The following is a 14,017-nucleotide window of genomic DNA, read 5'->3' on the forward strand; positions in this document are numbered from 1 at the left end:
GGGACACTAGAACCAAACCTCCAATCCGCTAGCATATGGGGGGCAGAGGCTCTGAGCGACGTAATATTAAAAAGAAATCACACCTGTGTGAAGTGAGGGCCGCTCTTATCATCTCATTCCGGCCAATCACAATTTGCGTCCTCACTTTTGTCCTCAATGTTTGTGTTTGCACACTTTTGTCTTCAAAGCTGGGCATAGGAGGGGCTAGCACCCCTCAAAAAATCTGGAAAGTGTTTAGATTTAGTTTAGACGGCATTGAGGTCTTAAGGGGTTAACGATTGAGTTATGTTAGGGTTTTAGTCGTGTTGTATTTCTGGGTTTGGAATCCATATTGTTATCATATTGGAAATTATAACAAAATGGATTCCAGACCTGAACTAAAAGCCTAACTCTAGTTTGTATGGAAAAGGAAACATCTGCTTCCTCCATGTCGCTATACCACTGAAAGTATTTCCACAACTTGAAGAAACTTGTCGGATTCATAAAATTACACGTTTGAAAAATAATAATTTTGCAGTGTATATCCACATCTGCTCTGGACTGAATCAGAAGACGGAGAAATAACTTTGATAGTCGAATTCAGGCGAATTCAGACCAGTCTGATCCAGTCGCGAGTGCGGAATCGCCTTCACGTTTGTTTCAGGACGTGCTGTGATTGCCCAGTGCACTTGTGCAAGGATGCCACTAGTGGCCACTTTGAGTGGCACTCGGGGCAAACGCTCTCGCCAGAACATTAGTTGCTCTTCTGTGCCTATCGGGTCGCAACTCGAACTGGGCTGAGTCGGGCTAAGCGAACTTCGCAACGGTTCGACACGGCGACTCTCGTGCCTCAAGTTGGCTTTAGACGGCGGCCCTCCGTCGCTGTCTGAAACTGTTCTTTATCCCCCTACTACTAGTAGAAAGGGGAGTGACCATTTACTCAAACGCGAAGGTGATTCCGCCCTCGCGAATGTCAATGTTCTGGTTAACTCCGCCTCCTCCCTACACTGGGGGCGCGGCCATATTTCTGCTCCGCCTCTGATTTCAGAAGAAGATCATCCGTACAAAGACTGTTGAAGTAAATAATGTGACAATAATAATAAGAATAACAATACAGAGTATAACATGAAACATAATAAACAGTTCATGGTCAAAAGGGTTATTAGCATACAGTAGTAAATCTAAACCTTTATAGCAGCATTGACTATTGCTGAATTGTATCATTATTTGCTTACGGAGAATACACGTTCATTATTTTATACAAAACAAAAAAATTATAATAACATGGAGCATTGTTCCTATCCAGATATTATTCATGAAAACATTTATTATTTTTTTTAGCATTAAGGCATATTTTACCAACCTCAAAATAACGAAACAACACTGGCCACGCCTCCAGGCTGGCCATGCCTCCGGTCTGGCCACACCTCTGGTCTGGCCATGCCTCTAGTCTGGCCACGCCTCCAGTCTCTCCACGCCTCTGGTCTGGCCACGCCTCTAGTCTGGCCACGCCTCTGGTCTGGCCACGCCTCCCGTCTGGCCACGCCTCCAGTCTGGCCACACCTCCAGGCTGGCCACGCCTCCAGTCTGGCCATGCCTCTGGTCTGGCCACGCCTCTGGTCTGGCCACGCCTCCCGTCTGGCCACGCCTCTGGTCTGGCCACGCCTCCAGTCTGGCCACGCCTCCAGTCTGGCCACGCCTCCAGTCTGGCCACGCCTCTGGTCTGGCCACGCCTCTGGTCTGGCCACGCCTCCCGTCTGGCCACGCCTCCCGTCTGGCCACACCTCCAGTCTGGCCACGCCTCTGGTCTGGCCACACCTCCAGTCTGGCCACGCCTCTGGTCTGGCCACGCCTCCCGTCTGCCCACACCTCCGGTCTGGCCACGCCTCCGGTCTGGCCACGCCTCTGATCTGGCCACGCCTCTGGTCTGGCCACGCCTCCAGTCTGGCCACGCCTCTGATCTGGCCACGCCTCCGGTCTGGCCACGCCTCTGGTCTGGCCACGCCTCCGGTCTGGCCACGCCTCCGGTCTGGCCACGCCTCTGGTCTGACCACGCCTCCGGTCTGGCCACGCCTCTGGTCTTAACTCATTCACTGCCGGAGTAAATAAATAAATAATAATGTAAAGTTAGAAATACTCTCTTACAAGTACATGGCCAATATTAAACATGTGAAAGTTTCGATGTATTGGCATCGAAATATTGCTTTAAGCAAATATAAAACAGTACTAGAGTAAAACTACGCGGATGTTACAAAATATTTATTTAAACAAATATCTAGAATATTAATCTAAACGACAGAGTGAAAATAGTTGGATGTTTCAAACTTTGTGTCAAACTTCGGGAAAATACAAGTTCACCGCTTGTTGTGAGCTTGTAGATCTGCTATTTTTGAATAGCCAGAGTATAAAATAATGAAATAATAGGGCTTAATTGGTTTAAAGAATGTTTTCTAATAATCATACAGTGTAGTAACTAAACTGTAGTGGAGTAAAACACCCAGCAGTACTTTGATTAAATGCATGTCAGCTATGCATGCCACCGAACATGACCATTGATTCATTACTGAATTAATTAATTATGTCACTCTGCACGGACATGGCAACGGTTAAATATCAAATTTAGCTGTTGTAGCCATTTCAAAATTCTATTTTGACCGTTAAAAAGGGCTTTATAATGCATAATGCATTGTGGTGATGACAAAAACATTTATATTTTTTATTTGAATGTATAAATGATCACATTTTTGACCATGCGACCCCCTTTATTATTATTATTATAATTATTATCATCATGCAACACTGAGCCGCACAAAATAACGTTTCATGTTGTAAACCTCTTTACATTGACGTAATGTTCAAAACCTCTTCATTATGCTATATTGTCATGCTGTGTCATTTGAAGCTTTGATTGTTTTTAAGTTACAGACAGACAGACAGACAGACAGATTGTTAAACAGACAGAGATTGTTAAACAGACCCTAACCATTTAAGGGACTGCATAAGGGCCCTGAGGGACAGAATAGGGGACATAAGGGACTGCATAAGGGCCCTGAGGGACAGAATAGGGGACATAAGGGACTGCATAAGGGCCCTGAGGGACAGAATAGGGGACATAAGGGACTGCATAAGGGCCCTGAGGGACAGAATAGGGGACATAAGGGACTGCATAAGGGCCCTGAGGGACAGAATAGGGGACATAAGGGACTGCATAAGGGCCCTGAGGGACAGAATAGGGGACATAAGGGACTGCATAAGGGCCCTGAGGGACAGAATAGGGGACATAAGGGACTGCATAAGGGCCCTGAGGGACAGAATAGGGGACATAAGGGACTGCATAAGGGCCCTGAGGGACAGAATAGGGGACATAAGGGACTGCATAAGGGCCCTGAGGGACAGAATAGGGGACATAAGGGACTGCATAAGGGCCCTGAGGGACAGAATAGGGGACATAAGGGACTGCATAAGGGCCCTGAGGGACAGAATAGGGGACATAAGGGACTGCATAAGGGCCCTGAGGGACAGAATAGGGGACATAAGGGACTGCATAAGGGCCCTGAGGGACAGAATAGGGGACATAAGGGACTGCATAAGGGCCCTGAGGGACAGAATAGGGGACATAAGGGACTGCATAAGGGCCCTGAGGGACAGAATAGGGGACATAAGGGACTGCATAAGGGCCCTGAGGGACAGAATAGGGGACATAAGGGACTGCATAAGGGCCCTGAGGGACAGAATAGGGGACATAAGGGACCTGTGGCAAGATTACTTTGTTAAACGCCTGGAGTGCTTGGAGATCTTCTTTTGCCTTATGATGATTTGTTCGTGTTTTGATATAAATTCATAAAAATAAATGTGTGTGTGTGTGTGTGTGTGTGTGTATATATATATATATATATATATATATATATATTGGGATGCACGATTATTCTGTAGCATAATCATCCATATCGGCCATAAAAATGCCACATCGGTATCGGAAATTATAGTATAGGCTATTTATTGATTGATTGAATACTTTATTAACAGGCTTTGGGCCAATAAGCCCCTATAGGGCCTATAGGCTTGTTTCCATTGTGGTCCTCTGTATAATATCGGAATCGGTCAGAATCGGTATCGGCAGATAGATGACCCTTCAAATAATCAGAGATTATCGGTTATAATTTCATAATCGTGCACCCCTAAAATATATATATATATATATATATATATAATGACTTAATGATGAATATTGATTCATCGGCAACCATTCTAGCCACTCATTCAGCCAAAAAAAATACAATAATATTAATATTATATATATTATTGATTATAATAAAACACACAATAGTATATGACAATGATGTGGAATCACAGAAGCTAAACATTAGTTTAATGTTTTACTTTTTGTACTTAGTTTTTCTTCATGTGCCTTTGCTGCTGCTGCTGCTGCTGAACCTTATTCAACCCTACAAAACCTTATTAAAGGCATACTGTGTAACGTTAATTTTTGGCGACACCTCCTACTAGCTATAGCTTGGAAGTACAGCTCAAAAAGGAACACTACAGGGTCCTCGTGGAGGATATTTTGGAACACATCAAGCAGTTGTCAAAAACTGTATTTAATATCATTGACGAAACATCAATAAATACCTTTTTATGATGCGATGTGAGAGTGTGGTCTACTATAGCCAACACCAATTCGTGACTCCCGGATCGGTGCACCCCCCCCCCCCCTGTTCTGGGGTCTAGCCAAACACATGCACATGCACCCAGTTCTCGTTGCCTGACGCAGTGCCCTAGCTGCCAGCCTCATCCTTTGTCTGTGACCCGTGGTAGGTCCCCATAGAGGTCCACATTTCTGATGAGGTCCGTCCATGTCACACCTACAGTATAGTGCCATCCGTAGCATTCTTGTGTAGACTCCATCCATACAGCAGTAGGCCTACTGACTCCACTGTGAGGGTCCGTGTCTCGGCCCCATACAGCAGTACTGACTCCACTGGGAGGGTCCATGTCTCGGCCCCATACAGCAGTACTGACTCCACTGTGAGGGTCCATGTCTCGGCCCCATACAGCAGTACTGACTCCACTGTGAGGGTCCATGTCTCAGCCCCATACAGCAGTACTGACTCCACTGGGAGGGTCCATGTCTCGGCCCCATACAGCAGTACTGACTCCACTGTGAGGGTCCATGTCTCGGCCCCATACAGCAGTACTGACTCCACTGGGAGGGTCCATGTCTCAGCCCCATACAGCAGTACTGACTCCACTGGGAGGGTCCATGTCTCGGCCCCATACAGCAGTACTGACTCCACAGTAGCTACAGTATATGGTCTTCTCCCATGTCTGATTTCCACACTCTCCTCACTCGCCTCACGCAAGGCATTCCAGGCAAGTGCTCTCCGGTTCTGTTGAACCAGTCCAGACCGGCAGACCCCAAAGTTATTTGAAGTCCTCGACTGGCTCGAGCAGCGCCACCGTCCACAGCTCTGTGTTACCTTAATTATCATAAAAAATACACCACTAAATACTAGTGATGCACGATAAATTTGCGTGGCATATCGAAATCGGCATCGATTTCGGTATCTGATCGGTCTCAAAATAATCCAGATTATTTTCACAGTTGATGACGCAATAATAATGTGACTGTCAATGGCTCTGTCGCTTTTGTTTGGTGTATTTCTAGGCAGCGTAATTATAATCCGTATAATATCGGAACCGGTCGAGAAGTTCTCAAAAAACACATTATTGTGAAATGGTTATTGTGGAAAGAATATACCAGTTGAAAGATTATATAAAAATATAGCTGTTATACCTGTATGTTTATGTTTATTCAACTTTCAGCATGATCACAGGTTTCAAAAGACAGGTGCCATTAAAAACACTGAATTGTTTTGCCGATCACAAATATAAAACTTCAAATCTAAAAATGCAATAGCCTATCTAAAGATCCAAATGGTGTAAAACTCAAATCTAAAATCCACTATCACTTAAAAGTCCCCACATAATTTATATGGGATTGGTTCTGCATGATGGGGTGTCCAGGTCGTCTCCATATCTTCAATATTCTATCAAAATAACTTACACAGTATGACTTTGCATCCATGGCTATTTTACAGATGTGTCTTTAGATAATTATGCTCTATTATAATTATAACAAAGAATTATAATTATGCTCTATTGCTTCTTTATTTTTAATGACATGCATTTATCTACAGCTTTATGTTCTGTATGTTTAGTATTATTTATGTTCTGTATATTTAGTATTATTTATATTTCATGGAGAGATGATTGTATGATTATTGTAGATACATTAAATACTATTTTTGTTTTTACAAGAAAATAACTGTGTGGCTGGTCTCTCTCTCTCTCTCTCTCTCTCTCTCTCAATTTCAATTTCAAAAGGCTTTATTGGCATGATAAATAGGTTCTACATTGCCAAAGCATACATACAACAAAACAAAAGTCAACATTGTGCACACAGAGAGACAACAACAAACATCCCAACAATAATGAACAACAATCAATATACAGTAACAATGAAAATAAATGAACAAACAGAAACAATATAGCTGCAAGCAGCGATAAGGCGGGACCAAGGTGAGGGAGAGAGAGAGGGGGTGAGTATGGGTTTTAAGTGTTCCATTGGCTTATAGGCTAGCCAGGCTATAGCCAATGAAGATTCAAATATCAGATGTCGCTAGTACTGGTTTGTGTGAATGTAGATCAGCACAGCTGGTAAAACATGCAAGACACTGTGGAGAAGTGTTACTGCTACTAGAACTGCTACTACCCGTGCTACTACCCCTAGCGGCTAGCGGCTGCTACTACCCGTCCGTCTGACTTTGCACAAGAAGTGCGATGAAGCTTTGGACGAGCTGGACGACGATCTCAGAGGAAGGCACAACGGCGCCGCACGCTGGGGATGGTGGGCGCGACGCCGCCGTCCTACAGAAGTGGCGGTTCAAGTCAGAGAGCAGAGTGGTCATCTCAGAGGTCAGCTCCTGTTTCAGCCTCCGTTTGTCTACAGGGGAGGAGCAGGAGGAGGAACCACCAGGGTCTCTGTGGGAGGAGCCACCTGGGTGCCTCAGACACCCGAGAGCCTGGGAGATCAGCATCGAGACACTCTGCTCCGTGGTAAGCACGAGTAAAGACCTCAGCTCTGCTGCTGTCTTCTCCACGTCTCCTCCCAGCAGGAAAGAAGACCTCGGCTCTGCTGCTGTCTTCTCCACGTCTCCTCCCAGCAGGAAAGAAGACCTCGGCTCTGCCGGTTTCTTCTCCAAGTCTCCCAGAAGAGCGAGGGCCACACTCGCCGTGGACACCAGGGTTCCAAAGGAAGGAGGCACGTCTGGGTTGAGCGGCGATGCCGTGAACGTGGGGACGAACATGCTCCTGAAGCGGGCCGGGTCCGGACGGCACCGGTCTGACAGGAGCCGAACGCAGTCCGGAGTGAAGTTTTGCAGAGCGGACAGAGTTTTACTGAGGATCTTCAGGAGCTTCTGCTCCGCCTCCCCTCTCTCCATTAAACAGGGTCCGGGGAACCCCGAGGAGGGAGCTTGAGGGCCTTCTGGGGGCTCCCTTAGCGGGCTGTAGCTCACCGAGTCTGTCGCAAAACGCGTACGAAACGCACAGTCCTTGATATTAAAGGGTTGGAGACCCCGTGCCTCGGAGGTGGTCTGAGGTGGGCTAGGTGGACCGTTTCTAACCCGACGGTACCGACGGAGCGCCGTCTTGCTCTGAAGGACGTACGTGCACGTCTGACACAGGGAGCACAGGCTCTGCTCCACGTCTCCCAGAAGCTCGGGGAGGTGGAACCGCCACTCCTCGTGGTAGCCGCAGAGCTGCAGCAGAAAGGCCAGAGTGCGATCGGCCTCGTCCAGAGTGTCCAGGCTGGGCAGCGTTCGCACTGCGCTCAGACACCGCAGCACGCCCTCCCGATGAACTCCCACAAAGTCCAAGGCTTGCTTCACGAAGCCGTAGCGCAGCGTCCTCAGCAGACTCTCCATGAGGCACATACACAGCTGGTACACCGCTGTCCAGCGTGGGGCGACGGTGGCGTCACAGACGTCGTACACGTTGAGAAGAGGAAGACAGATACTCTGAGTGATCGCCGCTCCGGCGACGGCTGCTGCCCCCTGCTGGGAGGAGCGGGCCAGCGTCAGCAGCAGCTGCAACGCCGCTTCGGAGAACTCCACGTTCCGCGTGGAAACGAGACTGAGCTCCAGAGCGCAGAGGAGCGAGGGAAGGAGCTGCTGCTTCCTCATCACTGACAGCCATTCTCCATCCTCCTCCTCCTCCTCGTCAGCAGAGCACAGCTCCCTGAGGAGGTGCAGTGCCGGAACACACGCCCCCTGAAGGCTGTGAGGAGGAGCGTCCGACTCCATGTCGCTCCCGTCGCTCTGCAGACGTCGAGTTCTGTCCGTCAGCACGATCGCCTCGCACTTCACCGTCTCGCAGACGCGTGGCAGCAGCATCATCAGCCGCCGGGGCAGCCGGGATATATGTCCGCCGCAGAGTCCCCGCCACTGCGCCTGCAGCACCGCTACGAGTGCGGAGAAGACCTTGGCCTTCGTGCCGTCCATCGACGGATGCTCCGCTTGAAGGATACTCTCCGCGATGAGGGACAGCGAGCACAGGACGTCCGGGGCGGCGGGGGCCACAACGCCCCTCCACTGCTCCAGGAGGGCCAGCAGCAGAGACGCCATGCTGGAGGCCAGAGCCACGCTGGAGGAGCCCAGAGTGGAGCCCTGAGCCATGCTGGAGGAGCCCAGAGTGGAGCCCTGAGCCATGTTGGAGGAGCCCAGAGTGGAGCCCTGAGCCATGTTGGAGGAGGTTCCGTTCAGGCCCAGCGGAGCTGTCGTCAACGCTGCCTTGGTTCCGTCCAGGATGTCCACGAGGAGCGTCAGTCGGACGGAGTCGTCCGTCAGGTGCATGATGTCGGGGTGGGCGGCGGCCACCCCGAGCAGGAAGCCCCAGGCCGAGACGAGGGAGCGGAGGGCCGGCCCGTCTTCCTCTGTCTGCTGCTGCGCCACCGCACTGCGCAGCACCAGCGACTTGACACACTGCGACCAGTGCCCGTAGCGCCGCCCGCCGGAGAACCTGCGCAGCACGTCCTTCAGCGACCGATCCAAAGAACCGCCGCCGGAGGCATAATGAACCTCCAGGCCGATGATGTTCAGAACGGAGGCGCAGATCTCCAGAACGCAGGGCTCTGGCGCGTCGGTAGACGGGAGGGTAGCAAAGAGAGGCGTCGACAAATTGTCCCAAAACTTGTCCGTGGCGTGTAGGGCAGAGATGGCGCTGTCGCTGCGATCCCGCCACAGGGCGAGAAGGAAAGCCAGGGCTGCCCTGCGGAGCGGAGTGGGACACGGAGGGGCCTCGCAGCAGATCAGGTCCAACACGACGCGCAAACAGCTGCTCTCTCCTATGATTAACTCCTCCGCCTCCTTACTGATTGGCCGGTCTGAGCCCCGCCCCCGGTCTCCGCCTTTCACCTCCAGGTCGACAAAGAGCTCGGCGAGGCCCGGCTGGGTTTCCACGGCGACGGAGAGGAACTCCAGGATCGCGACTTTCAACCTCACGTCTTCCGTGGCGCTCCGCAGTCGAGCCAGGAAGGCGTGTCGTACGGCGGCTGCCTGGCCGTCCAGACAGGCATGCAGCGACACGGGCGTCGCCGCCGCCAGCCTCGTCAGCAGCTGGACGGCCAGCCGCGGGAGCTCCGGCTCGTCGTGTTTAGACGTGCTCACAAAGACGCACCTGGCCAGGGCGGCGATCGGATTCTCGCCGTGGCGACCCCTGTGCTGCGTCAGCGCCCGCTGCAGAGGCGACATCATCATCGCATCAGAGGACGGCGGCGGCGGCGGCTTCAGGCGCATCACGTTGTCCGTGACGGAGATCGCCAACTTCATCGTTTGGATCGGCGTCTGAACCGAGCCCTCCGATCGGCCCGCGTGGATGGCGTCTCCTCCCTCCGCCATGATGTTGACCACGGCCACTCCGGATTGGCCGTTATCCAGGGTGTGCACGCACACAGACCGCAGGGTGGCGGCGCCCGCTTCATCCTCCGGAGGGAGCTCCAGAGTCAGGCTGAGAACAGCATGGATCAGCTCCAAGATCAGACAGCCGACCCTCTCTCTGTCGCCAAGGGTGCTGTAGCGCCACCTATGGTAGACGGGCAGCATGTTGTTCAACACCAGCAGTACGGAGGGGATCAGGCGGCGGTGCACTGCAGCACTTCCCGGCTCACTCTTCACTAAGGCGGCGACGAGGCGCAGGAAGGCCATTGTCACGGGATACTCTCCCCTGGACATCTCCGAAATCAGCAGGTCGCCGTACTTACCGGCCTTCATGCCTTCGGCGCTCACGCAGCGCACCGTGTCGCTCACCGTGTCGACGGGGCCGGACGCGAACGGAAGGAATCCCGCACAATCCAGACCGGACCAAACGATCCCGGGCATTCCGGAGACCGACACCGCCAGACAGTTCACGCAAGAGGCGATCGCATCCAGTGGAGGGTTGACGAATGACATCATCCTCTGCAGCAAGGTGGAGACGCGCAAAATGAGAGGCGACAGACCGTCGGCCACGGTCCGGTCTGCATTCAATATCATCTTCTGCACCAGGTCCAGGATGGCTTTCACACGTTCGCTGTGAAACATCTCGTCTGTGGATGACGGCTCCGCACGCAGCAGCATCTCAAACTCGCACGTGAAGACAGTCCAGGAGCTGTAGGAAAAGTTCCAGTGCACCACGAAGGCCTGGTCACCTGGTCGCACCTGTACCTGGCCAGAGACCCCCTGAGGCATCCGCAGGTTGGTCTGTCCCTGAGACATCAGATCGGTCTGTCCCAGGCCAGGTGGGTAGAGGAACCTGGGCGTCCGTCTCCTCCACAGCGTCTCGTTGTCTCTGGACGTCACGTCATTGGGCATGTGTTTGTAGACCTCCGTGTACGAGGACATCTTGTCTAGAAAGGCGTACACCCTTTTTGCAGTTGCCTGGTTTGACAGAAGAGCGGTCAGGAGCTGTAACAGGGGTCCCAGGTTGTGAGGAAACAGGCCGACGGCTCCGTTCAGAACGGTTCCCAGTCCCGCCGCGCCGGTTCTCGTTTCCCAGAATTGGTCCGGCAGGCCGGGAGCGGACAGGACCTGACAGGCGGCGTCCAACATGTCCTGCTGGTCGCCCAGAGTCTCCTCTTCAAAAGAGGCGATGGAAAACGACAGGAGGCCGTAGACGCACATCTTCGCAGCGTTGGCTGTGGAGTTTTCCCCAGAGACACTGAGGCTTCGCAGCATGGCGCTCAGGTACCCGAAGACACCCAGCCGCAGCGCGGCGTTGCCCATCACCCTCACGACCCGGCCCGATTGGTCCGGCTGCAGCGTGTGTCTGAGCAGCAGCCAGGCCAGCAGCACGGGGCCGTGGTGAGGAACATCTCCCAAGGCCAGCAGCAGTCGGTCCATCTTCCCCATGACGTCATGGTCCTTGGAGAAATGATGCCGCTCCGTGCTGCCCTCCAGGACACACTGCTGAAGAAAGTCCACGTCCATTCCCTCCACGAGGATCAGAGCGCAGAGTTGACCCATGTGCTCGAGCACAGAATCCATGCTTCCGTCCACCAGGTGTCTGTTGGTCTGCCGTAGGCCGAAGCCCGCCTCCTGGAACGTCTTCGTGAAGCACAGCAGGTCGGAGGAACTCATCTCAAAGTGTGTGTAATATAAGAAGAGGATCTCCAGGAGCAGAGACTGTTCCCTCAGACACTGGAGGAACCAGCGAGACGCCTGCCTCTCCGTCATAAAGTCTCCGTGGGTTTCCGCCGTCGGTGCCTCTGCTCTGAGAAGCCTCTCCAACTGAGAGCGGTAGCTAACGGCCAAGTGCTTCTCCAGTCTGGCGACACAGTCTGAGAACGCCGCCCTGTGAGGGTGCCGGTCGTTCTGGAAATGGGTCAGCAGCAGCAGAACACACCTGAGCAGACTGAGACGCTCCCGGTGGTAATAGTCGCACACGTTCAGCAGGAGGACTCGGCTCGCTCTCTCGTCCTGAAGAAGCGCCTGTAACGATCCTCGGGTTCCTCTGTAGTCCTCCCGCAAGTAACACTGCAACATGTGGACACTCTGCTGCCGCTCCAGACCCAGTGCTCTGCTCACCCTCAGAGCATAGACGTCCAGAGGTTGGTCCGAGTCGCTCAGAGAGGAGCCGCTGCTATGAGGGAGCTTCCCTGCAGGGGAGCTGCTGCAGGGAGCTTGGTAGAAGTTCAGACCCTGGCGGAGTCTCTCCCAGTGTCTCTCCAGTTCTGTTTGGACGTGAGGAGGTTCTGTCTGGATGGGAGGAGGTTGTCTCAGAGAAGACCTCAAGATGGTCCACAGCTCTCCACTAGTCCGGACACACGTAGGCTCCGAGTCCCTCATGTTGTCTACTTGGATGTGAATGTGTCGGCGTGTAACATCCTAATGGCAGGGTAACATCCTAATGGCGGGGCGGCGGCAACATCACTTATCTATGACATCAAGTTTTTATGACATATCTATGATGTAATGGCTCCGAAATTGGGTTTCAAAGTGATCAGAGTTCTGTAGACTTCCTTCTATTTTAAAATGATAAAGTTAACATTTTCAAATGCATACTGGGCTGTTATGGAATACCCCTTGTGTCTGTGTGGTGTAATTTGAGAACACATAGACCAGCTAATGATGCCTGGAACCACTGCATGCACAGGGACACATGTTAAGACCTGATAATAGTGAAACATGATCAGGGTTTGGCACAGAACAGAAAGCCAAGACAAAGGCCCATGGGTAATAAATAACTGGGGTCATTGTTAGGGGTTGAGACCCAAGGCAGTGGTCAGATCGTGGACCATCCTGATAGGCCGAGAGCCATATGAACACATGAACACACGATAGATATAATGCCAGACAAAGAAAGATCTGGGCCGGTCGTTCCCCCACTCTCTACCATGTAACTGGGCATGCTCCCCGACGGCATGAGGCCGTCGGAACTATGCTGTTTGCTGTGCTGTGTACTCTGAAATAAACATCAAGGAACATCATCTCGTCGTCTGTCTGCCGTGCACATTTACTCTCCTGTATGGTATTTTAATATACAACAGATGGTGCCGAAACCCGACCTTCATGGTGTCTTTTTGTGCCAGTTAGGAGCAGAACCAGCGGTTTTTTATTCAGTCTAATTGTTCAGTCTAATTCGAAAACGGGGAGTTTTTGTGGACGGCGACGAAGACTTTCCAGCGGACCCGACCGTGAGCTTGTCTACGCAGCGGGGATGATGACGACGACCACCGCGGTGAGGAGTGTTGCGCAGCGGGGACCGATGCCAGCCGCCAGATGGGTGGACGGTGGAGCGGCCTGCGAGCGAGCCAACATCACGCCGGCGTGAGGACAGCGGTCGCGAGCGGCGAGCAGGGAGATGCAGCACAGCGCGGCGGGGCTTTCCATCATCCATGGCCGATTGACCGACCTAAGCTGAGTGCCTTCGTGGACCTGATCAAGGGGTCTGTGATGAAGACGTTCCAGCCTTTTCTTTTCTCTTCACGAGTGTTCCCAGCTCTGTTGTTTCAGAGTTGGGAGGGGGGAGAGGAGAGATGATGACATCACAGCAGAAAACAGCAGTGAACTTTTTTCTCAACTTGTTCTGTGCAGCTGAACGGACATTTCAAAGCAACTAGAAAGAGCGGCATACAGAAGAAGTTTCCTTTGTCATATCAGAGGCGAAGAGGGACAATTCCTTCACTCTGATTACAAATTGTGCGTTGCGTTTGTTTTCAACATGAATTAATAGGCCTCATGTTGGTATGTTTGCCGTATAATTAGATAAATTGAGTCATAAGTAGCCTAATTATGAGTCAATGAGGTGTTTTCCTAGAGATATCAAGAGATATGTGTTATTATAGTTAAACTCTGGCGTTGAATGTTATTTCTTTTTATCTTTTATGGAATCACCACGGGTGGTTAATGGAATCACCGCGGGTGGTTGTGGTCAGGATGAGTCCGAGGAAGTGACTCAGGGTATTCTGATATTGTGTCTATTTACTATGTACTGGCATTGGAAT

General features: G+C 51.6%; 1 protein-coding gene across 1 annotated transcript; it reads right to left on the bottom strand.

The window, feature by feature from the left end:
- Window positions 1-6,785: 6,785 nt before the first annotated feature.
- On the bottom strand, window positions 6,786-12,359 carry LOC308314941 (nucleoporin NUP188-like; the record flags this gene model as incomplete). Its single annotated transcript, XM_080762759.1, has 1 exon — window positions 6,786-12,359. The coding sequence occupies one exon, from the start codon at window positions 12,357-12,359 to the stop codon at window positions 6,786-6,788; it is 5,574 nt and encodes a 1,857-aa protein (XP_080618885.1).
- Between the last annotated feature and the right edge of the window lie 1,658 nt (window positions 12,360-14,017).

Source organism: Protomyctophum bolini (genome assembly GCF_963924005.1).
Source record: "Protomyctophum bolini genome assembly, chromosome: 1".
Lineage (NCBI taxonomy): Eukaryota > Metazoa > Chordata > Actinopteri > Myctophiformes > Myctophidae > Protomyctophum > Protomyctophum bolini.